This window comes from Fundulus heteroclitus, chromosome 13 (genome assembly GCF_011125445.2).
Source record: "Fundulus heteroclitus isolate FHET01 chromosome 13, MU-UCD_Fhet_4.1, whole genome shotgun sequence".
Lineage (NCBI taxonomy): Eukaryota > Metazoa > Chordata > Actinopteri > Cyprinodontiformes > Fundulidae > Fundulus > Fundulus heteroclitus.
Genome location: NC_046373.1, coordinates 27,610,658 through 27,633,736, shown reverse-complemented (window position 1 = coordinate 27,633,736; position 23,079 = coordinate 27,610,658). Strand labels below are relative to the sequence as shown.

At 42.2% G+C, this 23,079-nt stretch overlaps 1 protein-coding gene and 2 non-coding genes across 3 annotated transcripts; 2 read left to right on the top strand and 1 right to left on the bottom strand.

The window, feature by feature from the left end:
* Window positions 1–13,948: 13,948 nt before the first annotated feature.
* LOC118565325 (alpha-N-acetylgalactosaminide alpha-2,6-sialyltransferase 3-like) lies at window positions 13,949–20,442 on the bottom strand. The gene is made up of 4 exons (XM_036145548.1): window positions 20,035–20,442; window positions 18,628–19,037; window positions 15,907–16,014; window positions 13,949–14,517 (listed from the first exon to the last, which is right to left on the bottom strand). Exons 1-4 carry the CDS (start codon window positions 20,281–20,283, stop codon window positions 14,331–14,333), a joined length of 954 nt encoding a protein of 317 aa, XP_036001441.1. The 5' UTR covers window positions 20,284–20,442; the 3' UTR covers window positions 13,949–14,330.
* Window positions 16,879–16,972, top strand: trnai-uau. The gene is made up of 2 exons: window positions 16,879–16,916; window positions 16,937–16,972. It is a non-coding gene; the product is annotated as a tRNA-Ile (tRNA).
* Window positions 17,784–17,877, top strand: trnai-uau. The gene is made up of 2 exons: window positions 17,784–17,821; window positions 17,842–17,877. It is a non-coding gene; the product is annotated as a tRNA-Ile (tRNA).
* Window positions 20,443–23,079: the final 2,637 nt, after the last annotated feature.

The following is a 23,079-nucleotide window of genomic DNA, read 5'->3' as shown; positions in this document are numbered from 1 at the left end:
CTCCGTTCCCTGTGAGGAGAGTTTAGTGGACGGTTTAGTTTGGTTCGCTTAAACCCATGTGTACTCTGGACTTTGCACGCTGGCTTCTAGGTTCTTTCGAGGCCACGCGAAAGTCGTTCGGGGACGGTCTTTTAAGTCAGTGACGCACTGGTGGGCAGTGTAGACGGTTGTCATACTGACGTCTTCGGGCTGGTAGATGAGATTCAGGGGAAGTGTCCTTTGCCTTCCTGTCATCATCTGGAAAAGTGTCACCCCTGTGGAGCATGGTGAGGTAGAGCGGACTAGCATTAGGACCAGGGGAAGCTTTGCATCCCGGTCCCCGTCATGGCTACTGGCATGTTCCTTTGACATGCTGGCCACGGTGCAGCTCATTCGCTCCATCTGTCCGGATGACTGTGGGCGGTAGGTGATGTGGAATTTAACTTCCACGCCCAACATGTTGAAAAGCACGGTCATAATGTTTGACGTTCCTCTGTCCGAGTTGATGGACAGGGGAAGGCCCCACCAGCTGAAAACGTGATTTAGCAGCAGGGCTGCTGTGGTGACAGCGGTGTCATTCAGTGCCGGCAAACATTCGACCCATTCTGTGAAACTGCCTGTTATTGTCAAGAGATATTTGTTATCTCTTAACGATTCAGGGATTGGGCCGATCCAGTCAATCTGCAAATGTGACCACGGAAATATAACCCCCCTTCGCTGAAGCAGGGCTTGGTCTGGCGGTCGTGTGGGTTGTAACTGGCTGCAGGTTAAGCTGCCTTGTACATACTCCTGGGTGTCCGGGGCCGTTGAAGGCCGGGACGTCACCTGTTGGAGAGTTTTCAGATTAGCTTTGCAGCTTCTGTGTTCTCCTACTGGTGAGTCGTGGACATGTGTCAATGTGATCCCAAGTTCGTTTGAATCTTTGGGCTGAATGGGCTGAAACTCATAAAACAGCTCCTTAAGTGCTGTTTCCTCTGTTTCAGTAGTCAGAGCATCAGCTTTTCCCAGCTGTTGCATAATTTCTGTTTCGAAACCAGGGCAGGGCTCAGTGGGTGAGTCCCGGTTCTCTGGTTGATTTGGTGCTGGTTCTGTTGGGTTGGTTGTTATCGCATACACCAACAGATTTCCTTTAGCTTCAAGCGTTGCACCACAAATGGATCCAGCAGGCCGAGCTTCATGTCGCCTGATTTGGATCATGTTGGAAGGAAAAGTAAACACGGTGTCTGGAGAGTCCTGTCTGCCGGTCAAGGATAAGGGCAGGTCTCCGATGACGGGAATGCTCAGCTCAAAGTCGTGGAAAGAGCTTTCGATGAGCACCCCAAGAGGTTTCTTCGCCACCACTTGGATCGGCATGCGAGTTGGATTCTCCACTAAAATGTAAGCTGAGCGGTTGTTCAGCTCAAGCAGGGGTGTGTCAGAGGATTTGGAAATCGGCTCTGTGGAAGGCAGAAATGGTGCTAAAAGTTCTTTGGGCTCCTCGGAGCATGTCACCTGGTTGATGGGGACGGACAGTCCACTTCCAGAAGTGAGGGGCTTTGGAGTCCCCACTTGGGCCCAAAGATGACCATGATAGCAGTCAATGAGTGGGGCTAACCTGTTCAACAGGTCCTGACCCACAAGAAAAGGTTCTGTGTCCAAAGTACATATGTAGATGGGGTGCACCAGGGTCATGTCACGGAAAGTGATGTCTAACCACGCCCGTTTGGTGATGCATGACTGATCCTGAGTGTAGCTGGTGATGCCCACGTTACAGGTCTCCACCTGGAACGGTTTCCCAAGAGACACCATAGCTCTGGTCACCTCATCAAACAAATCTGAGCACATTAGACTGATCTCGGAACCCGTGTCTAAAAGAGCATTTGCAGTTACACATCCTCCGATAACTGTCGAGCAGTATAAGCGGTGTGCATTTTCATGATGGTTTAGCTCACCTAAAAACCTTAGAAATGTGGCTTTCTGATCACCTGTTGATGGGATCTTAGAAGGTTGTTGGTGAATTTTCGGTTGGTCCCCCCCCTTAATCAGATAAACTCTGTTAGAAGGGGAAGCCTGCTCCACGCCTAGTCATGCTGGCTGGGGTTTTGGGCCTGGCTTACCTGGAGGGTCGGCAGGATTGGGTGATGGCTGGGACGGCTGCGGCGCGATCTGATGCACTGTTTCGGCTAGCACACTGCGAAAAGTCTCCTCTATCTCCTTTCTCATTGACTCCTCCATGCGCAGGTTCCAGCCTTTGTTGTCATGTGTGCTTTTCGACCTATCTGACCTGTCAGTTTGCTTACCGCCTCGGGCTGGATCCGGCCTGTGCCATTTTTGAAACCTCTCACCTTCCATGCTGCCATGCTGACCTCTCCTATCCTGGGAAGCTTCCTTCTGCTGCGGCTCAAAACCATGTTGCTTCTTAGGGCCAAATCTAGTTTTAGGTTTGAAGGGAGGCATCTCATGTCCCTCCAGACCTAAACTCTTTTCTGGTTCGGCGTGAATCTGCAGAACCTTTTTATCACTATCGGCTCCTTTGTTGGGCCGGACACGTGTTTCCCATGCCACCTGCGCGTATTTCCTGATTTCCTGCATGGTAAGTTTCTTGGTTCTACAATGCATGGTAACCTCATAACGCACGCCTTCATGAAGATTATGGAGGAACAAAGATTTGAAAGTGTGGTCTTCCTCCAAGCCGGGAGCATTTCGTCCCTGAAAGTAAGCAGCCCGCAAGCGACGGTAGTACGCTTTTGGTGCTTCAGTTCTCTTTTGCTGAATTGCAAAAGCTCCAAGAGTTGCAGAAGCTGGGTCTGTAAACACAGAATATTCTTCTCTTAAAGCCTGACAAAGAGCTGAATAACGGTCACGTGTAGCTGGAGGGAGGCTTTCTATGAAAACATGGACACTTCTGGACGTGGTTTTCCAGATAAGCTTCAACTTTTCTCGAGCTGAGGGGCTATATAAGTCTAGCAGACAGCGCTCTACCTCTCTGAGATAGTCATCAATGGTGGATTCTGTATTGCTAGGATCAAAACGCTCTATGTCTCGGGCCAGGGACTCAAGTTGACGCATCCGCAGTCCCTGTTCAGGGATCGGAGCTGGTCCATCTGAGTCCTCTCCTGACGACTCCTGCCTGTGGTAACCACGATAGGAGGGAGGCTCTAGTTCTAACCACCTACCTGGCGGAGGCGGCCGCTCGTGGGACGCCGGGGGACCCTCCCTGTCATGAACTCTTGTCTGTGGACGCAGTTCAGAGGAGTGGGGTTCACCTGTGTCCCAGGAACGGTGCTCTCGTTGCCCTGGTGGGGGGAAAAGATCATAGCGGGCCGTGTCAGGGGTCAGGTGGGAAGCAGGTGTTTTCCCATGATTTACATCATGTGGATCAGTCCTGATTGCCACCCTAAGTTGTTTAGGCATTTCTTTCCGTATCACACTGCTATATCTGTCCTGACCTTCGCTTACCCTTCGTTCAGAAGGCGTCTGAGGGCCCAGTTCATCCAATGTCCTCCAGGTGTGATCTCCATGTTTTCCTTTGGAGTTCTCACACTCAGATCCTTCTGTCTGCCAGCTAATGTGATCCTCCTCTCGCTCCTCTGTGAGATGACAGCTGCCCTGAACACTTGTCTGTTCTAGCTCCCTAACTCTTTCCTCAGCTGCGATCCGCATCTCAACCTCTCTGTTACGCAGATCGGTCTCTAGCGTTAACCTTCGGTGGTATAACGCAGTTAATTCACCCAAAACATCTGCTACCAATCTATGTTTAGGTTTGCTCTGGACCTCCTCCACCAATTCCTGAATTCTCCTCTCACAGTCCTTTATGTTAAACTGATTCAGACGGGTTTGTTCGTCCGGTGTCATTTTAAGCAGTGAGCTAATGACATCCTGGGCCTCCATTCCAATGGAATGGTTTGGACCTTCAGCTCCTTTGACTGAAGAACCGCTACTATCCATTCTTTGTCAGCTATGGATAACAACACAACAGGTAACAACCTGTAGTTTAGCTCAGCGCTAAACAACAGACAACAAATAACAACGCTGTATTCTAGCTTAGCACTAGGTAACAACGCATACACTTTAATTTAGCTCAGCGCTAAACAACAACTGCTAACAACAACTGTTAAGTGGCTTCACTTTAACTGTTAACAGCAAACACGCACTATGACTGGCACTTTAACTGCAGTAAGTGGGTTCAAATACGTGCGTTTAATTAGGCTGCACAGGGGAAAATCAACCCTGCGACTTACAACTCCTTAGTTTTAGGAACGGTTAATATGCTTGTTTAACTTTGAGAAAATTAACTTTGAGTGACATGGACCACTAACCTTTCGGCCAGTAATTAAATGATAAAGCTGTGGCTTTGTTTGTGATGTAAGTTATTTCAGAACAGGTGCTCTACACATGTGTGGAAAATAGCAAAGTGTTTTGGAGCTTCAGAGGTGGCAAAGAATGACAGTTAAAAACCGCTAAATTGCAACCTTAGTTTCAAAATCACAGCTCAATTTTGACCACTTATGATGAGCAGAAGGGGGATAAGGGAGGAAAGAAAAAAAAAAAATGAATAAAATAAAATTAAAAAGACAAAGGGGCGTAACCGTAAGGTAAGTTTAAAGAAACTGACTTTCAAAACTGTCCCTCCGGGACACTGAGCGATCTAAGCTGTCTTTAAAACCGTGACTGCAACTACCTATCCTGGCCACCAGATGGAGGCAAGGTCTCTCTTTTCAAAGCAGAACACGACACAGACTCTGATTGACAAGTAGCAGACGCTGGCTGCTGTATATTTCAATCTAGCTGACTTCCAGTCCAGAAGTCAATATTCAAACCTCAGGTTAACAACCTCAAACCACCACAAACACGTATATATTTAGTAATGATACCTCCTTAATCAATTATGACTGAATAGTCCTTTTGGCAAGGTGAGCAGTCAAAATGCTGGAATATGGATTGTGTTCATTCAATTCATAAGTTGCTGGTTATTCGATTTAGTCTAAAGGAACGCCAATAAGTAGACTCCAGCCCACCCAGGGACGCCAATTTATGCTATGCCATAAGCTGGTTGAATATGCTTATTATTATTATTATTAATTATAATTTGGTATTATAATTTAAATAATAAATCATTCAACTCAAAATTTCGCTATAACAAATATAGTTCAAATGGTGGTGATGTTAGCTATAAGCTTCTAAGTATTTATACCACTAATGCATTAGTTAACTTGCTGTTATGAACTCATTTATGCTGGAATAAATGATCAGGTCGGACTGTTAACCGACCAGGTTTATCCAGCAGGCTGTGAGAACCCCAATGTAACTGCAATTAGAGTTTAAATCCTTATTCCTTATCACCATCCAATGATATTGTCTCTGTATTAATGTCAGATGTTAACTCCAAAGGAGGTTAGCTCTGATTTCTGAATACCCAGGCAACTGTGAATTGGACTGAACACAAAACAATGTCTATTCCGCAGTGGTTGGTTTTATTGAACCAAAAGCAATTCCCTGTTACAGTAATTCTCTGATTCAAACAACTTTGGAATTCTTACTCATTACTAAACTAAAACATGCAAAATATATATGTGGAAATAAAGAACAAAACAAAAATAAACAATGGATTAAAATGAGCGGTTAGCAGATCTTAACTTAACTCAAAGTTGTTTAACACCGCCCTCGAAACATCGGCATTTCACGTATCAGCATTGACAGACAGAACAGCTTCGGGAATCTCACTGGACGCTTTGATGTCTTACACAAAGCTAGTTCAGCTAAGCTACCTACAGTCCAGATACACGTGACCCTCCCAAGATGGCTGCTACGATGACGTATGAGGGGAGGTCCTAATAACGTAACCACGCTTACGCTGATGGGACAATGCCTCGTTTCGAGAGGGGGGGGGGGCTAACTAGGAGTTTAAAGCAAAGCCCGCGACTTGAGCTCGGACAAAGAAATTAAACTGATAAGAAGCGAAAGAAAGAGAGAGAAGGGGGAAGCAGGGAAGAAGATAGAAAGGAATAAAGCGGCAACCCACGGCAGGGTTCTTAATGGATCACAAATCAACACAGCAAATCAATTGTACAATGCATGCACATACAAAGAAAATGTTCAGCAAAGTAATTCCAACTTCGTCGTGGAATAAAAGCATTAACCAACACCTACAAAGTTCTACCGCCTGCCCAGGCACTTCTAAACACCCTGTTGGTGAGACAGAAATGAAAGGGGAAAAACCCCGTTACTTTGAGTTGCCTCGGGGCTGGTCCGGAACGCTCCGAGTGTGGCTTTCTGGACGCGCTTCGACGAGCGCAGTTGTCCACAGGCTGCAGCGGGACGGGGAAGAAGCTGCTTCGTTTCTTCCTCCGGGTTCAACAGTCGCTTTGTTGGCCAGACAAAAGCGGGGTCCTCTTCGATCAGTGGGAGATGCGGCGTCTCTCAGTCTTTTGATCAGAGGGAATTTAAAAGTACTTATTTAAGTCGACCTCCTGTTATAAAGCAGGGAATAACCGTTGCGTCGAAAAATCTCGGTCCAGCGAGCAATCGAACACGTGGCGTGGGAATCAGCTGTGCGTGTCTTCTCGGGTTGGCTAAAAGCCAGGGAAGAAGGAAGCTCATCGTGTGTGATCGGCTTTTATAGCCATCACTATAGCAACCTTATCTTGATCGGCGGCCATTTTGCCGTGTTGCGTGATGGGAGTTGGTGGCCATTTTGACCACATTGCATCATGGGTAACGCAGTCCGTTACGTCCCGAATTGATGCCGTTTCCTTGATCGGCGGCCATTTTGCCGTGTTGCGTGATGGGAGTTGGTGGCCATTTTGACCACATGAGTTGGTGGCCATTTTGACCACATTGCATCATGGGTAACGTAGTCCGTTACCGCTTTCTGTCACGTCTGAACTGGCACAACAGCGTTTTCATGACTCAACAGGATCTAAGGCAAACACCTCTATGCACTCATTAGGCTACATGCTCTTAACATGCAGCCACCCTAATGGGAACGTTGTGACCAACACAGGGATTTACAGCTGGGATCTTGTGACAGCCCAGGATTTCTGTGGAATGATATTAGATTGATTAATGGAATATGGATGCAAGTAGAGTGGGTTATTGTGGAATAATTGCCGATGATTATTTTTCCTAAGACATGCTGGTAACGAAAAGCTAGCGTCCAGTTCTGTTAAAACTGTTTATGCAACCATGCAATCTTCGTTTTTTTCTGATACACTTAAATGTGAACTGAACGGACGTGAGTAGAGTAGCAGTGTTTCCTCTACCATTCAACAAGGGGGGGGGCGCACCACCAACAAAATCGCCAGCCCTCCCTAGAAGGACGGCGGACATGTAGGTGCAGAGCTTAGTTTCACGAGGACGTACGTGAAGCGACTTGCAAGCTCCTGCAGCCTCTCCTCACCACGGACTGACAGGTGTGCGGTTGTTGCTGCAGTCGGAAATGTAGGAATTTGTCTCAAGAAATAGCCAATAAGGGCGTTCAACTATGAAGTTTAAAATGTCTGCGGGGTCGCGGTGCACAGTACGACATGGTGTGCAGGGGCCTATAACGTTTCTCCTAAGCAAGTCATCCCTCCATTACTTTCAGCTCAGAGTCACCTGCGTTCGCACGCAGGTAAACTCACACTCTCGCCCGGGGAGAGAGTGTTCAGAGTCACGATTTTACCTGCCTTGGGAAACGTATCTGTATTTTGTAAATTGACCCAGTTGCTGAAGATGGCTGCACTAAAAACTCCCACCAAGTCAGGAGCACTGAGCGTCTAGCTACTAGCCTTGAAGACGTCGTTGTGGGCCAGAGGTCACGGATTAGCGATCCAGGGTCCGGATCCAGACCCACCTGCTGGCTAATCTCGACCCAACCTGATTTAAAACATTTATAAATTACTGCATGTTGTCCGACGACAGTGTCTAACTTCCCTTGCGCCGCTTCTCCTGTTAATATAGTAAAGCCCTCCGGAGTGCCCGGCTGCATGTGATGCAAATTAGCCAATGAGCTGTGTCAGTCAGGGATGCTGCTGTTATCTAGTTTTAGACACAGCAGGCAAACCTGTGGCAAGCCGAGCGGCAGGAAAGAAGGAAAGGACGAAAAGAAAGAGAGAGCAGAGAAAGGATGGACTGGTGGAAGAAGCGCGGCGAACTGGTGAGAGAAAAGTGAAATGGCGTGCTCAAAGATTAGGAATGTAGACTCAGAAAACAGGTCTTTTAAGGAAGAATGGACTGACGCGTACCTGTTCATCTTGCCAGGTGGGAGCACAAAACCTGTCTGTCTCATTTGTTCCGAGACAGTCGCTCTCATCAAAAGCAGCAACATTAAGCGGCACTAAGAAATGAAGCACAGCTCATTTTCCTAAACATATCCACTTGCTTCAGCCATACGTACGGAGAAAATAGACGATTTAATGGCACAGTATGATCGGTCCTGCAGAATTATGGTTCAGACATTCACTCCTCAGCAACGTGCTAATGAGTGCTCTCTGAGAATTGCGTGGATATTGGGACAGCATGAAAAGTCATTCAGCGATGCAATGGTCGTCAAAGAATGTGCGAATGCAGTTGCTGTGACACTGCTCGATGGAAAGCAAAAAGAAGAGCTTTGCCAAAAAACACAGGAAATCCCGTTGTCAGCGACATCAACCATAAGCAAAACAGAAATTGTGACACGAGACGTACTGACACAGCTTGATGAGGCGATTCAAAAGGAAGAGTGCATAGGTTTGGCCATAGATGAGTCCACTGATATAACTGACAATGCCCAGCTTGTAGTTTTTGTGAGATTCTTTAACAAAGAGGAAAATCAAATGTTTGAAGACCTGTTAGGTGTAGCACCTCTGGAGAGCAAAACAAGAGGGGAGGATATCTACCAAGCATCAAAGAAGATGCTAACAGAAAGGGGAATAGATGTGAGAAAAGTTGTTTCAGTCACTACTGATGGAGCCCCAGCCATGTTAGGGCGAGAAAAGGGAGCAGTGGCAAGAATGAAACAGGACCACCCTGACCTAATCTCCTACCATTGTATAATAAACCAATCGGTCCTGTGTTCCATTCTCTCGGATCAGAATGCTGATGTGATGAACACAACGATGAGAATCATTAACTTTCTCTGGGCATCTTCTTCCCTGCAACATTTCCTACTCAGAGAGTTCCTCAAAGAAGTTGAAGCAAATGCAGATGACCTCTTGCTGCACAACAATGTTAGGTGACTGAGTAAGGGCAGAGTTTTGGAGCGCTTTTGGTCCATTTGAAAAGAAATTAAAATTTCCTTGGGACAGCTGAAGAGCCAAAAGGCAACACAATTTCTTTCATTTCTGACTGATACAGAGAAGTTAGATTATGTAGCATTCTTGGTTGACATGACATCCCACTTAAATCGACTGAATTTAAAGCTACAAGACAAGGACAATTCAGTCTGTGATCTGATGACATCTGTCCAGGCATTTCAACGCAAACTGGAGATACTCAAAGACCTTCAGGTCATTTTGAGTATGTTTGGCTCAACCTACTGCTGTGTTGCAGCATTCTCCACTATGAACATAACAAAAATAAATATCCATCCAGGCTCACGAATGAGCATGTCGATATATGCTTGAGAATGACTTTGTTGCCATTCAAACCTAGGTTTAAAATCTTTGCAGGGCAGCCTAAAGCCCACTTCTCTCATTAAGCCATAAAAAAAGAAAGAAAGAAAAAAACAGTCAGTTCAGGTGTTTTATAAAAGATGTGAAAGTCAGGAAATTGTCTATATACCAAACTGTGAAAGATTGTTGTTCTCTATTTCAAAAAGCACTTTAGAATTTAAAATGGAAAAACATTCTAATTTTTTGTTATTGTTTTTATTTAAAAAGTCGGTGTATAACATGGATGCATAAACACCTGACCTGATTTTTAGTTCAGTGTTAAATGCTGTTTAAGGTAACAGATTATAATTAAAAACAACCTTTACTTGTTGTTGATTTTCTTCATTCGGACCCCGCTGATTTTTAATTAGTGACCTCTGGTGTAGGCTGATCTGATGGGGGGAACGGGGCGTTCATTACAGAGAAATGCATATAAATGATCAAGAATTACCCCGAGTATTAGTTTACTTCAGGTGGTGCCGTGATTATTTCTATACTGAGAACGTTTGCCTCATACAAATATGAGGATGATCACTTCTACTTAAACTCGATTTACCATTTTATTTCTCTACAGGGCACATCTGCGCTTTAAGCTAATCCACTAGTCACCAAAAATGTCTCTAAAAGTGTAACTGACATGAAAGCAGACAAACCTAATCTGTGCAGCAGAACTTTGGGGTTGAAATCAGCCTGCAGGATGTTGAGATCTTCATCATTTTTAGTTGTTTCTAAGGTCTCGCCCTCTGCTCCTCCTAGCCAGCGCTTAAGCTGCTGTCTCCACATCTCGAGCTGTTGCTGTCTCCACAGGAGCCGTTATTCTGTGAAACCACCCGGTGGCAACGGAAGCTAACGGTGGCACTTTAACTGGCAACGCCAACTGCCACGGCAGTTGCTGCTCTCCCGTAGCTGTTTATGGGCAAAACATTTGTTATAGACGCCTTGTTAGTCTACAACTGCTTCCAAATAATCATGTTTTATTGATATTATTTCCGATAAAAGCCAGTCCAGCTGGCGCAACTAGTGTGGCAGCAGGTCCTCTGGCACCTTGTGACACCTGCAGTGGCATGCAGCCGCCACAAGGTGTCACTAAGCCGGCAGGCCACCTGCCGCTGCCGCACTTCTATTGCTGTTTATGGACAAACGGTTTGTCAATGGAGTTATTTAATGCCCTTTCTATATTTACTTTCAATTAATGATGTGCTAAATTGACATCATTTGATAAAAAAGTGTAAACAATTTAATAAAAACAGTTATAAGGTGACTGTTTTGTGAGTGTGTGAGTGGTTTGACTTGTGATGATAAAAACAAATGTGGTGATATAAAAACATCACGTGAAAACACGCTGGCACACTTTGGAAGTCAGTGGCTGTTGGGTGCCATGAAGATGCCACGAGAGTGCCAGAGGATGCCAGGATGCTACCAAGATGTCAGAGCAGCTGTAAAATCTTCCACAGAACAAGAGAGACAGACACTCTTGTTCAGCACCAGTAACATTCTGAGTACCATCAATAGTAAACGAAAACTCCAAAACGGGAAGAGTCTCAATTTCTTCTGCGATGCTTCGACTTATAATACTGGCCATGATGTTTAGAATTTCATTCTACAATTTGGGGCTTGTGTACCTTGTTTTAAGTTGTTAACCACTTCAGCAAAATGGGATCATTCTCTTCTGCCCTAAGTTTCAAGAGCTGGTACAGAACACTTTTGTCACTGTGGCCTCTTACAGCTTGTCATTGTCTTACCACATGCTGCACAGAGCTAACAATTTTCCTAATGCAATGCCTTGCTACCTCCTGCTGTTTACCCCATGGGCTGGAAGAGCCCATCGGGTAAAAGCCTTTAACATGCCATGGCGACTGCCGCTGCTTTCGTGGAAGTAATGCTGATTATTGACCAACGGAATGTCAGGATAGTTATGAGCTAGTGACTGTTAGTTAATGTCCGATATTTTGAATTATCATTCTGACTGGTCAAAGCTTGCCATTTACGTAGCATTTTTGGCGGAAAGTTTAAGCCGTCTTTCAACCCCTAGTTACTGACAACATATTAAATCAATTTCGTATGATTATATAGGATGGCACAGAAACTGTATCTGAACTTCATGTTTTACCTTTACAGTTTTATTTTAACAATGATTCAATAATTAAGGTGTTGCACTTTTAGCTTCAGCCCTATGAGATAAGATCACAGTTTTCATCTGCTAGATCAGGGGTCTGCAGTCTGCAATCTGCGGTTCCATTGGCTCTGTGAAAACAGAAAATTCAGTTTTGGTTTCACAGGAGCAGATTAACTTCTTCCACAGGTTGGCTCTGTCCCCTAAATTGTTTGTGAAAATCTTTAAACGGGATTTCTTATGTATTCTTTTTAACTTGATCTTTTATCAACATTAAACTCAAAGTGTACATTGAAGTTTTTACTTTGCATCGTGTATGAAAGAAATAGCAACTGTTAATATTACATGATAAATAAGACACTACCATTAAAATAATTCACAGCACAGGTATATCTTGAAGTGAACTGCATAGACTGCAAACACTGTAACAGCCTTTGGATTTGATCACAAGCAATCTGTGTTAAACTGAGATTTCAGTATCAAAGGTTTTGCTTATTAAACCTCTAAAAAGAAACATTTGAAGAAAAACTAACAGTCTTCTTTTCTTGTAACTTGGATTGTAGTCTGGACTAAACCAGATGGATGAGTTTCATGCTTTTCAGTCTTCTGCAAAAACCTTTCAAAAGAAATTGGACAAAAAAAAATCAAGATGTATTCCAGCTGCTGCTTTATAGACATTGTTATCCTTGGGTGATAGAGTTGGAGGACCAGCTAGTTGATTCAGGATTTACTGGTACTGGTTGTTCTGAGAGGAACACTTTACAGATTACCTGCCACTCCTGTGTGCTCAGATCAATACTCCCTGTTGGGGTCATCATCTCTGTCTTTGGGGGGATGATGTGGGCCACGATTTTCATTTTCACAACAACCGCTAGAGACGTTCCTTTAGAGAAATGTGATAATTTGTTACTTTCAGAAATTAAAACTGTAGCACAATGTACATATAATGTGTTTATAGAAGCACCGTGGTGAATGTAAAAATGCATGTCTTTTTTTAAATATAAAAGGAAGATTTGCATGTCGTCTCCACAGTAATAATAATAATGATAATAATAATAATAATAAGCTTCTCAGTGCAAGCACACAACCTGTGGATTTGTTCATGTGATGTCACGTTGACATAAAAATTAATGACCACCAGGAATCAGCTCGATGAACAAGAAGGGGTTGTTTATTTTTCAAAATCCCCAGCCAAACCAGTTTATCGTAACCCGTATCATCAAAGGCTTCAGTAACAGGCATGTCTATTGCATTTACAGGCTGCAACCAGGCATTTAGATAAATAGATACAATCAGAGCAAAATACCTCAAACAAAAAAAGAAAATTCCTTTCAATGCATCCAACTTTACAAAATAATCTGTTTGAGCATCTATTCTTTTATGTTGTTGTTTTTTAGTAAGAAAAAAATTAACCACAGAGACATTAAAAAAGGCAAGCAATAGACAGAAAATATTTTACATAAACGCTAATTTATGGAAGCTTAGAATTTCACTAGTCCTATTCTGTAAAAGTTTTGAGGCCCATTTTGTTACCTTATAACTTCTAATGACAGTGGATTTTATTAGTATTTTAAGTGACAGACCAGCTCAATGCGGTGAATAGATAAAAATGGAATTAAAAAGCATATGTGGGGTTTCAAATTCCTTTTTTTACATATAGAAATCTGAAAGTGTGTTTAGGATTTTTGCTCAACTCGGAGTCCAAGGATTGAGCCAGGCAAGTCTTTTAGGATATGTCTCTACTAGATTTGCACATCAATAAAGTAAGATTTCAGCCTGTTTTTCATTTCAAAACAATTTCAACCTGCAATTTAACTTTTACTTACTATGAACTTTAATTCTATTTTATGAAACTGTTTAAGATGGCAAAGTGAAATGAGAAAAAAATAAATCAACCCCTTTTGCTATGAAGTCTTTAAAAAGTTATGGTGCAAACAATTACCTTAAAAGTCACATATTTATGGAAAGGAAGTCCACCTATGTTCAGTCTATGTGTCACATGGCCTGCCAGCATAGACACTTAATCTGAAAGACCCCTGAGGCTGTATTAATATTTTTTCTCTACATACCTCACTTTGTATGTTTTGTATGTTACTTTTCTGGTTGGTATTTGGCAGAATGTGAAACAGATTTATTGGTATGAACACGACGTAAGCCAACGAACATAATCAAGCCTTTTAAATTGCATATTTGTAACATTGATGTCTTGAATATTTATACCTAATATATTCTATCTAACATTGTACAGAAATGTTATTTACAATTGCAGGTTCATGTCTTTAAAAGTACATGTTGTATTTGTCTAAAGAATAAACAGGTAAAAAAAAAATGGGCAGAATAGGTCTTAAAATTTAGACACAAGATGGAAATGAATGAATGATTGGTAGCCAACTGTGACATAAACTGTTTCAGTTTTGTGCTTTGTTGGGCTTTACTGGAATCCATTTAAATATGGGTAAACACAACCTAAATAATCAATGACAGACACTGAACGCTGCCAGTTAAATGCCCTTCATCACATAAAAATAATAAAAAGTAAAAACTGTTTGGTTGAAACAAGAACATAAAGCTTGAGTACAGTAACTTCCACCTGCTTTTGTAACACCATCACCTGTTGACAGGATATTTAGTATATAAGATGCCATTCCTCAGAGCCTCCATGCAGGATGTTTAAACTGTATCTTGTGGCGTGTTGCCCATTTGGCATAGATAGCCTTCTCAGTGATGTAGCGGTGTCCTGCGAGCTTTTTGTTCTGGTGGAACGTGTACATCTTGCATTCACTGATCTTCTTCTGCTCGTAGTAATGGTAAGGAACTACTCTGTGATGTGCTCGGCTGTCAGGATGCAAAAAGCACAAGAATTAGGACAGGGTTTACAGTAGTAACCTCATTTAAAATTGAAAAAAGTACAAGTCCAACCTCAAATTTGCAGCACATTTATTCAATAGAAAGAAAGGTAGGGAAATAATTGTTTTTATTTTTTAACATATTCCGTGGAAAAACCCTAACAGCTCCAGTAAAATAAATGCAGCTACAGAATTTTTAACATCCTTGATCAGAATGGTTAAGAGATTGTCATGAGTAATTAATAAGATTGGGTTTTTCTGGGGTGAAACAACAGAAAAGCCTATTTTTTTCCCTATTCACTCTTCAAACTAGAAAAGGTCATTTGTGTGTTGATCTTTACATATCAGGAAATGGCAACAAGAAAACATCTAGTTTTCTACCGATGAAGGTGTTCATGGACAGAGCATAGTTAAATGGTTCAAAACAACTGTAACAGACACAATCAAGGCTAGATGAGGACAGGTTTAACTTTTCGCTATGATTCGTGAGGAGACTAGTGAAAGAGCTGAAAAAAATCTCTGAAGTACAGTTTTAGAGAGGTTCACCAAGGTTGAATACAATTTCGTCATTTCTTAGTTTGAATTGCTCCAAAACATCATTTTGGTCTTGCTATTAATAATGGGCAAAAATATAAAACACAAATGCTTTTCCTTAACCACAACCACTGGAATGTGCAGTCTGACAACCCAATATATATTTTAGATTTTATTTTCACCATGCCAAGAACAAAAGGGGTAAAAGAAAAGCATATTATTTATATATTTATTTTGATGTCTGTGTGATGTATTACCTTAGGGAATAATGCAATAACAACTCTAGTCAATTTAAAGATATTTAAGTATAGTCATAGTCAAACTTATTACAAGTACACCTCAAGTAAAGATTAGAATAATTTTAGTTTCCTATTTTAAATGACTGTAAATAGCATATTTTAACTGTATTTTGGCAGAAAATTATAAAACCTGAAAATGCATTTCAATACTTTAAATTGTGTTTAATTTTCACTCTGTTATATTTTCTATGTTTTTACTGTCTTAGGTGTAAAACATTACTATACAGTATATGGCGGTGATGTTGTCAAGCATGTTTACTTAGAAAACAGAGAGAACTCAAAATGAAACACCTTTTTGATGTGGGTTCCCATTGCTCAGAAGGGAATTTTAGTATATGCAATATGACATGAGTGCCCCCGTACAGGGCTAAAATGAGAAGTAACCCAATAATAGGTGATTAAACCCTAGTCTCCATATAACAAAAACATTTTTTTAAACTTTTTTTTTTTTTTTTTTTTTTTACAAATCATTAACAGAGGGAAACCATTTTTTGGAGGGAGCTACACTTGAAATGATGGAGCTTTGGTGTAGATCATAAACTCACTTGCAGTAGTTATCATCAATCATTCCATAAACACTGATGCTGTCACACATGTCCATAGCGAGGATCATACTGAAAAATCCAGTGCTGAGAAAGGCACCTGTTTTCATCCTAAGGAAAAGAAACATAAAAATTTATTCTGATAGATGCATAATTTAACAACCCCCTTAGAAAGCCACCAGTTACAATAAATTAGTTTTTATACATTATTTGAATAGGTGAACAGGAACATGTTTGAGGGTTTATCATTAATTTCCCTTTTACACAAAAATGTTTAATATTAGAAAACTTAGATTTTCATGGAATTTCCTATCAATACTACACTTGTAGTCCTTGATGTTTTTTTAAGACATATTCTTTTTGTGGGATTTTAGAGTGGATAATTTTTCTTAAAGCAGGATGAAAGGAAATGGGGTTTGAGAGAGGGAGGAAGACATGCGGCAAAGCACCTCAGGCTTACAGGCTTCAGTGGCATAATCTCCTAAAAAGTTTCCTAGAATTAGATTTCTTTAGCTGGAAATCTTGCACCACCTAATTCATAGCATATATTAAAAAAGGGAGATTTCGCTTGTGATGGCGCAATAATGGAGCCCTGATAAAGTTTCCTATTTCCAATGTGTATCCCAGAATTTGTCCCAACAAGAGTTATTTATAAATGTCAATGAACGAAAACCACATTTATTGCTATGCCCTGTCAAGAGTAGGAAGATTGATGAAGCTTGTAGGGGAAAATGGTAGGTCACGTCATGTAAGCAGATATCATGCAAAATTTACTACAATGTCTTGTCAAGAGGAAGAGGATTGAGGAAGCCAGTAGGAGCTTGCGTGTGAGGTCATAATAGAGAGGCTTTGCCTTCTGGCCTGGCTACATCTGTAATAGATTTAGTTGGGTCTCAAAGCCTTGATAACCTGACCTGGACAGTGGGATATGGTAGGTCACGTCACGTATGCAGATATCATAAACAAGCCTGGCAGGCTCCAGTGGCGCAATTGGTCAGCGCACGGTACTTATAAGACAGTAACCTGTGGAGTCATGCTGAGGTTGTGAGTTCAAGCCTCACCTGGAGCAATATTTCTTTAAAACAAGAGAAGAATTAGTAATTACATGGACAGAAACATTGTTCAGTAATTGGATCTCTTTAGCTGGAAATCTTGCACCAAGGAGATCATAGCATGTATTCAAAAAAGGCAGATGCAGCTTTTTGTTGACAGGGATTGTTCACTCGTACAAAAACTGGACTTTGAAAAATAGAATAGTTCTAGACTTCAGAATGAAGTGAAAAAGATCACTCTCATTATCCATCCAACCAGTGTCTTGTGTCTAGTCAAGATGAGGTGGAGGGAGTAACCTGTCATGGAGGGAAACTCAGAAATCTCTCTCATTATGGGGAATCCAAAAGAAACCCTGGGTCAGAAGATCTAGTTTTGGGTCTGCCTTGCAGTCTCTCTCTGGGAGGCATTCAGATCACGTGTCTGAAATCCCAGCTGGCTTCTTCTCAAGCAATAAAAACAGCCCTAATTTGAGCTAATCCTGGGTAATAGGACATCCCTACAATTCTAGGAACAATAGGTTTTCTGAAGATTTGACCCCTGGTAAAGTCTCCAATAACAAATTGATCTCACCAACATGGTCAGACCAAGAGTTATTCAAAGATCTAAATACAGGAAAACACATTGACTGGTATGCTTTTCCAAGAGGAAGGGGATTGAGGAAGCCTGTAGGAGCTTGCGTGTGAGGTCATAATAGAGAGGCTTTGCCTTCTGGCCTGGCTACATCTGTAATAGATTTAGTTGGGCCTCAAAGCCTTGATAACCTGACCTGGACAGTGGGATATGGTAGGTCACGTCACGTATGCAGATATCATAAACAAGCCTGGCAGGCTCCAGTGGCGCAATCGGTCAGCGCGCGGTACTTATAAGACAGTAACCTGCCGAGTCATGCCGAGGTTGTGAGTTCAAGCCTCACCTGGAGCAATATTTCTTTAAAACAAGAGAAGAATTAGTAATTACATGGACAGAAACATTATTCAGTAATTGGATCTCTTTAGATGGAAATCTTGCACCAAGGAGATCATAGCACACATTAAAAAAAAGGCAGATTTTGCTTCTGATGGCAAAACACATGTTCTTCTTTTGATGAAAATAAATCAGTCAATACATTGTTGGCAAAAAATGTTAGCAACTGCAGCTTTTTGTTGACAGGGATTGTTCAGTCGTACAAACACTGGAGTTTGAAAAAAATTATAGTTGAAAAAAAAGAACTGTTCAGGGGTCCGAAATACAGATATCACAGAGGTATAGTACTTAAAATAAAAATCTTGATTTTTCATAGTTTAATCATTATAAAATAGGTTCCAGTTTACTAATCTCCTCAAGATAAAACAGTTTCATGCTGGGACTAAACTGGGAACATAAACTGTAGTTTTTTGACTGCACTATTTAGGAAATAATTTGGAAATTTTCAAGTAATTATAAATAAGTAAATTAGGCAGCATAACGTCTAGTGCTTTTTTTGTTTCATTATTAACTTTATCTATAGAATCTCCACACTACTAAAAAAATTAAGTTTTGTTCGTTTACGTTTTACAAGAGAGAAACAGTTGACTGGCAACTGTGGTAAATATAATGTGTTATTTGCAATGTTTAGCTCTTTTATTGCACAAGTTTTAGCACAATTAAAGTTGTTGCTTACTGAGCTGAGACACTACTACACCCAAACCATACCTGTTTAGTCCTGTTTCATTCTGAAACACGTTGTCACAGTACTGAATCTTGTCTCGGGTCACCATATAAATTTTTGCTTTCAGATACTTGGTGGCCAGCTTCAGGAGCGCATTGAAAGTAACTCCTTTTCCGTCTTGCTTCATATTCTTCTCGGGGCCCCAAATCACGTACGTCGTGTTTGCAGATTGTTTGAAATAATACCGCTCGTTTTTAACCAGCAGGGGAACAGAGGTGTGAGACACGACCCGGACGTCGGTGCGGCTCCCGACGTCCTCCTCGAAACCTCTGGTGGGGGCGTTGTTCATACGGATCACGCATTCTGTTTGGTCGATTTCATCTCCCGTGCCGGCACCAAGCATCTGACCGGAGCTGGAGACCAAGGCACAGTGGTTACAGTGAGTTTCCAGAAACTGCAAGGACAAAACAGATTAGGCTTAAAGATGTGTTATGTCTCAGCCAGAATGAGTAAATCAAATCTAGCATTGATCTAATGCAACTGCGACTCATTTAATCATAATCTTCCTGTCTTAAATGTTCTTTTGTCTTTAACTCATATTATGACTCAGCAACCACTTTTGGGGGCAGGGGGTATGTCTGTGCTTGCTTATCGTCTCAGTGCACTTCTTTGGTCAGGCTACAGCATCACATCGCATTTTAACTCATGGAAAACAGAAAGTCAATAATATATATGTATGTAAACTACTGAATTTGAAGGAAGTTGAATCAATTATCTTTTGCATCATGCCGGAGAAAGCCTGTAATGTTCAAAAGCCATACTTCAAAAATTTTCCAGCCTTCCACCTACAAAATAACAGTGGACTTGACTTTTGACCCTGTTTTAGAGCATAACTAAAGAGTATCAACAGCTAAAATATTGTTTTATTTTATCTATTTGAACCGCCTGTTTAAATTTCTTCTCATAAGTATAGCATAAATGTGAATAAATGTTATTTACTTTGATTTCCGGAAAATATCTCAACTGCACACAGCTACTGTTCTCAAGCTTTCCATAATCTAACTTGGGTTAATACTCGTACATGAGCTGAAGGCGCGGAGAGGACTATGTGTTTTTTTTTTTTGTTTTTTTTTTGCAATCTAATCCAAATACACTGTTTACAACGGCCTACTTGCAGCATTACATAAAGTAATTTTTTGTTTAAAGTAGTCCTAACTTTTAAGAGTGGCTGACTGTAGCCTTCAATTAAATAAAAGTATATTAACTTACTACACAACATCAAGATATATTGTTTCGCACTTATTTCAGCAGCAGACATGAAAAGTGAAGGAAATGTGGATTATTTAGCCTACAGCATGAATTTAAAGTTGTCAGATTGGTTTTGAGGGACGCTGCAAATCACAAAAACGTTTTATGTGAGCCTTGGTGTCCTGGATCCTCAGCTCCCTCACCTGACCTGTCCGGTCCGGGCTAATCCTCCTGTAGCCCCAGAGGCTTGAGCCTTTTGTAGCGGGTAAAGGACCGCGTGTGACGAAGAGTCCTAACCACAAAAGGAACAAAAGGCTCAGGCTGAGCAAGCAGAGCCACCGGCACAACATCTGCTTCGGTGAAACATCGAGAAACAGCAGCGTATGTCTGAAAGCTGCTCCCCCAGTCCTACATCCATCTGTAGACATGTCGCAATAACAGAGGGTTCTCATTTGGGATAACTTCAAAGAAGAAGTGATAAATATGTCTTCGAAATATATCGATTAGGCGTTTTATAACAAAAAAAGTTTAGCCCGTGTTGATGAAATACGGGATCCTCCTCCGTTGGTCCTGTTATCTTGCGGCAAAGAACAGATTCATTATTCTTTTCTCGGTGTATTTGCATGCCCACTATTTTGCCTACTTGAGTTGTAACTCAAGTAGGCAAAATACTTGAGTATTTTTAAAGTTGCATCTTGCAACTTTAAAAGAATCCAAATGTGTAACGGTTCAGAGTATGGACCAAATATTCAGCCAGACAAAAGGTGTGCCGATAAAAGATAATTTATTTTCTGACAGACAGGGAAACAGGAACCAGAAAACATGATACTGGCAGAGAATCAAACAAAGGGAAAAAACAAGAATCCATAATCCAAAAACAGTCCAGGGTCAAAAATGAAAAGACTTAAAGGATAAACTAGCAACAGCGAGCTCAACTAGTCCAGGCACAGAATCAGGTCCTGTAAACAGGTAGCAGGAAACAGGATGGCTCAGAACGCTGCAAACAAATCAGAAAATGATCCACAGGCAACTTGAATGCTGGATCAGACTCACCGAGAAACTAGAGCAGATGATCTGGCCCTGATGGCTGGACTGAACCGGGATTATATGGAGGTGGGACCAGGTGAAACCAGTAAGAGATAATTGCAGGCGGGATGGAGCAGAGCAGGTGTTTAAAGAGAGTAATCAAACCAGCCATCAGAGCCGAGATTTCCAAAGTGTTCATGCAAAAGCTTTTTAGCCAGTAGATAACCACTGTCAGGAGTCATATACTGGCAACTCCTCCCTCACTAATTCTCTGGGCTGACCCTTTGTGAATTGCTCCAGAAAATACAGAGCGTCTGCTTTATTAGCTTTGTATTCCACTCCATGTTCAAAGGCTCTGATGAAGTTTCCTTACTGGAGGGGATCCCCATCAATTACTGGAATCTCACGAGTGGGTAAAGACAGTAAAAGTTGCTGTTGTACAAGGGTTGTGATTTCATTTAGTTTATGCATTACGGTACATAAATCTTTTTGTATTTGCACAGGAAGTAGATGTGATTGAACCATTGAGGCAGGCTGCTCATCTTTTTCTGACATATTAGATAAGATAAGATAAGATAAGATAGTCTTTATTCAGCCTCGAGCTACCACCCCGAGACTGAGGCTCAGGTTGTAGATGTAGCTGAGGACCTCACAGAGCTCATCTGCACAGGTCCTCAGCAGCCTGGGGGGGATGCCGTCCGGTCCTGAGGCTTTCCTTTGTTTCAGCCTCATCAGCTGACCTCTCACCTGCATTGGTGTGATTGTGAGGGGGGAGGAAGGTAGGGCTGAAGGTGTGGATGGGTCAGTCGTTGATAGGAGTGGCGGTGGGGGGGATGGTAGGTCTCTGGAGGGCTGGTGGTTGGAGACGTGTGGAGAGTTGACGGCAGGGAGGGGGCCAGTGTGGGGGGAGTCGAACCGAGTGAAGAATGTGTTCAACTCATCTGCAGACTTGGTGTCACCGTCTGCAGCCCTGCTGGTCCTCTGCCCGAAGCCGGAGATGTTCTTCAGACCTCTTCTCACATCCCTGACGTTGTTCTGCGCCAGCTGCTCCTCCATCTTCTTCCCATAATCCTTCTTTGCTGCCCTGATCTTCCACTGGAGCTCCCGCTGGACTCTACGCTGCTCCTCTCTGTCCCCTGAGTAGAAAGCCCTCTTCTTCTGGTTCAGGAGGACTTTCAGCTCAGGGGTCAACCAGCGGGGGTTGTTTGGAAAGCATCGTAGCCGTCGTGATGGCACGATGCTCTCCACACAGAAGTTCATGTAGTCAGTGATGCATTCAGTCAGGCTGTTGATGTCACCTCCATGAGAGCTTTGGAACATGCTCCAGTCTGTGGTTCTGAAACAGTCCCTCAGCTTCTCACTGGCTTCGTCTGACCAAACTTTCACTGACTTCTTCTGTGCCTTTTGTCTCCTCACCAGTGGAATGTAATGGGGGGGCAGGTAGACGAGGTTGTGGTCTGAGCGTCCCAGAGGGGGGAGGGGGGCGGAGGTGTAAGCGTCCTTAACGTTAGCATAAAAAAAATCAGTTTGTGTTTTTACCAATACTGTTTTCTAACGGTGTGCATCTCCCATTGCTCCTCAGTGCATCTGTTCACCTTCCATGAATCTTTATGTTGTACTGGGAGATAACTTTGTGACACTGAACTTTGAGTCCAAGGCTTAAAGGGTTTTGCTTCAGCCTTGAGTTCTGTTTCTTGTTCTTGTCTCATTTGCAGATACAAATTAACATCAAGCTCCAATTGCTCTTTTTTCCTTCTCAGCTCTGCTTCTTCTTTCTCCAGAGCATGTAGTTCCTTTAACATTGCAGCTCGAGCTAGAAGTGCAGCCCTTTCTGCCTCTGCTTTAATACTAGCACATACTGTTGATTGACCACTTGAGTTTCTCGTGAATGTCTTACCTCACTAGAATCAGTGGCCTTTTCTTCAGCCAACTCTTCAGATGTACTTTCCATATGTCCTCCTTTACTTTCGTTCCACAATAAATCTAACGGTCACCCTTTAATAAGGTTCAGTCCTAGGATCTGATTGAAACAGTTTTTTTTTTTTTTTTACATTGCAACCAATGCATTGGAATTACGCCCGCAAAGTAGGCCTACATACCGTTATATTTTTTTATTATATTATGGCCATAAAGTTGGTAGCACTACTATTCATGCCTTGATGCTTGCGATCAGGCCAGCTGACAGCTTTGCAAGGGCCCGGAACAAGAGGGGAGAGGGAGCA